General features: G+C 55.5%; 1 protein-coding gene across 1 annotated transcript in view; it reads right to left on the bottom strand.

Moving 5' to 3' along the window:
- The window catches only part of CKM (creatine kinase, muscle), a 9,662-nt gene that overhangs the window by 1,418 nt on the left and 6,964 nt on the right, over positions 1–1,280 (bottom strand). Inside the window, exons 6-7 of the mRNA XM_015561197.1 lie at positions 421–514; positions 4–127 (exon numbers count right to left, since the gene is read on the bottom strand). Of these exons, the coding sequence (XP_015416683.1) occupies positions 4–127; positions 421–514 (218 nt within the window). The remainder of the gene's footprint in view (positions 1–3; positions 128–420; positions 515–1,280) is intronic.

Genomic DNA, 1,280 nt, shown 5'->3' with positions numbered 1-1,280 from the left:
CACCTTCTGCAGCCCCACGCAGAAGCGGCGGAACACCTCCTTCATGTTGCCCCCCTTCTCCATGGAGATGACTCGGAGGTGATCCTCCTCGTTCACCCACACCAGGAAGCTCTTGTTGTCGTTGTGCCTAAGGTGGGGCGCAGCGGGGGCCACGGAATCAGCTCCGGGGGACCCCCTTTCGCGCCCTCTCCAAACACACACACACCCCTAGGGGGCAGCGGGCCGAGGGGCCGGAGGAGGGGCCCCTCTCCGCAGAACCGCAGCCCACACCTGCGCACCAGCGCGCACGCCCCGGAGAGCTCAGATCCGGGGGACCAGGACTCGCGGGGCTCAGGTCTGTGAACAGCATTCAAGCACCGACTCTCAGAATCTCAGCCTCACACGCCCGGAGTCAAGACGGATAAACATCGGAAACGCTACATCCGGTCTCGGGGCCAGAGAACCTCCCCATCGCATGGTGACATCTCGGCCCCGGACTCAGCGAGAACCATGGCACTGCCGGGTCTGGAAATGTCTGACACCAGGGAATCACAGAATCTGAAATGAGTGGAATCTTAGAACCTAAAAACCTTGAAATCTTAGAATCGTCCTATCTGTAAATCTTGGCCCTGGGCTCTCTACTCTCCTTTCACTTGAAACCTAGGTTCTCAAAACCTTTCTAAACCTTTGACGATCAGAATCGGGGATGCAGAGATTTACAGAAAGCCTTACTCTCAAGAGCCGTTAGTAATAAATTAGATCACACTAGCCCTCGCCGGTTTGGCTCCGTGGATAGAGCGTCCGCCTAGGGGCCAAAGGGTCCCGGGTTCGATTCCCGTCAAGGGCACGTACCTCGGTTGCAGGCCCTGGCCAGGCCCAGGTTGGGGCTTGTGCAGGAGGCAACCAATCGATGTGTTCCTCTCACATTGGCGTTTCTCTCTGTCTTGCCCTCTCTCTCCCACTCTCCCTAAAAATCAATGGAAAACTATCCTCCGGTGAGGATTTTAAAAAACCCCAAAAAACAGGATCATACTAATAGCCAAGGTGTACTGAGCTCTTACTATGGGGCAGGCACTGTTTTCTATACATACATGAACTCTAACCCTCACAAGAACCCCCGCAGCTATGAAGTACTGTGGCCTCTACTCTAGAGATGGGAACCTGGGGAGAGAAACGTTCAGGGATGTGCCCAAGGTCACGCGGCCGGTCAGTGGCAGCGCTGGGATTTGAACCCAGAGCCTCATTCAAGTCTAAGGTCCCAACTGCCACTTCTCTGGTCCAAGTTTCCCAAAATGTGACAC

The sequence above is a fragment of the Myotis davidii genome, unplaced genomic scaffold (assembly GCF_000327345.1).
Source record: "Myotis davidii unplaced genomic scaffold, ASM32734v1 scaffold796, whole genome shotgun sequence".
Taxonomy (NCBI): domain Eukaryota; kingdom Metazoa; phylum Chordata; class Mammalia; order Chiroptera; family Vespertilionidae; genus Myotis; species Myotis davidii.
The sequence above is the reverse complement of the archived record's forward strand: the minus strand, read 5'-3'. Positions and strand labels throughout refer to the sequence as shown.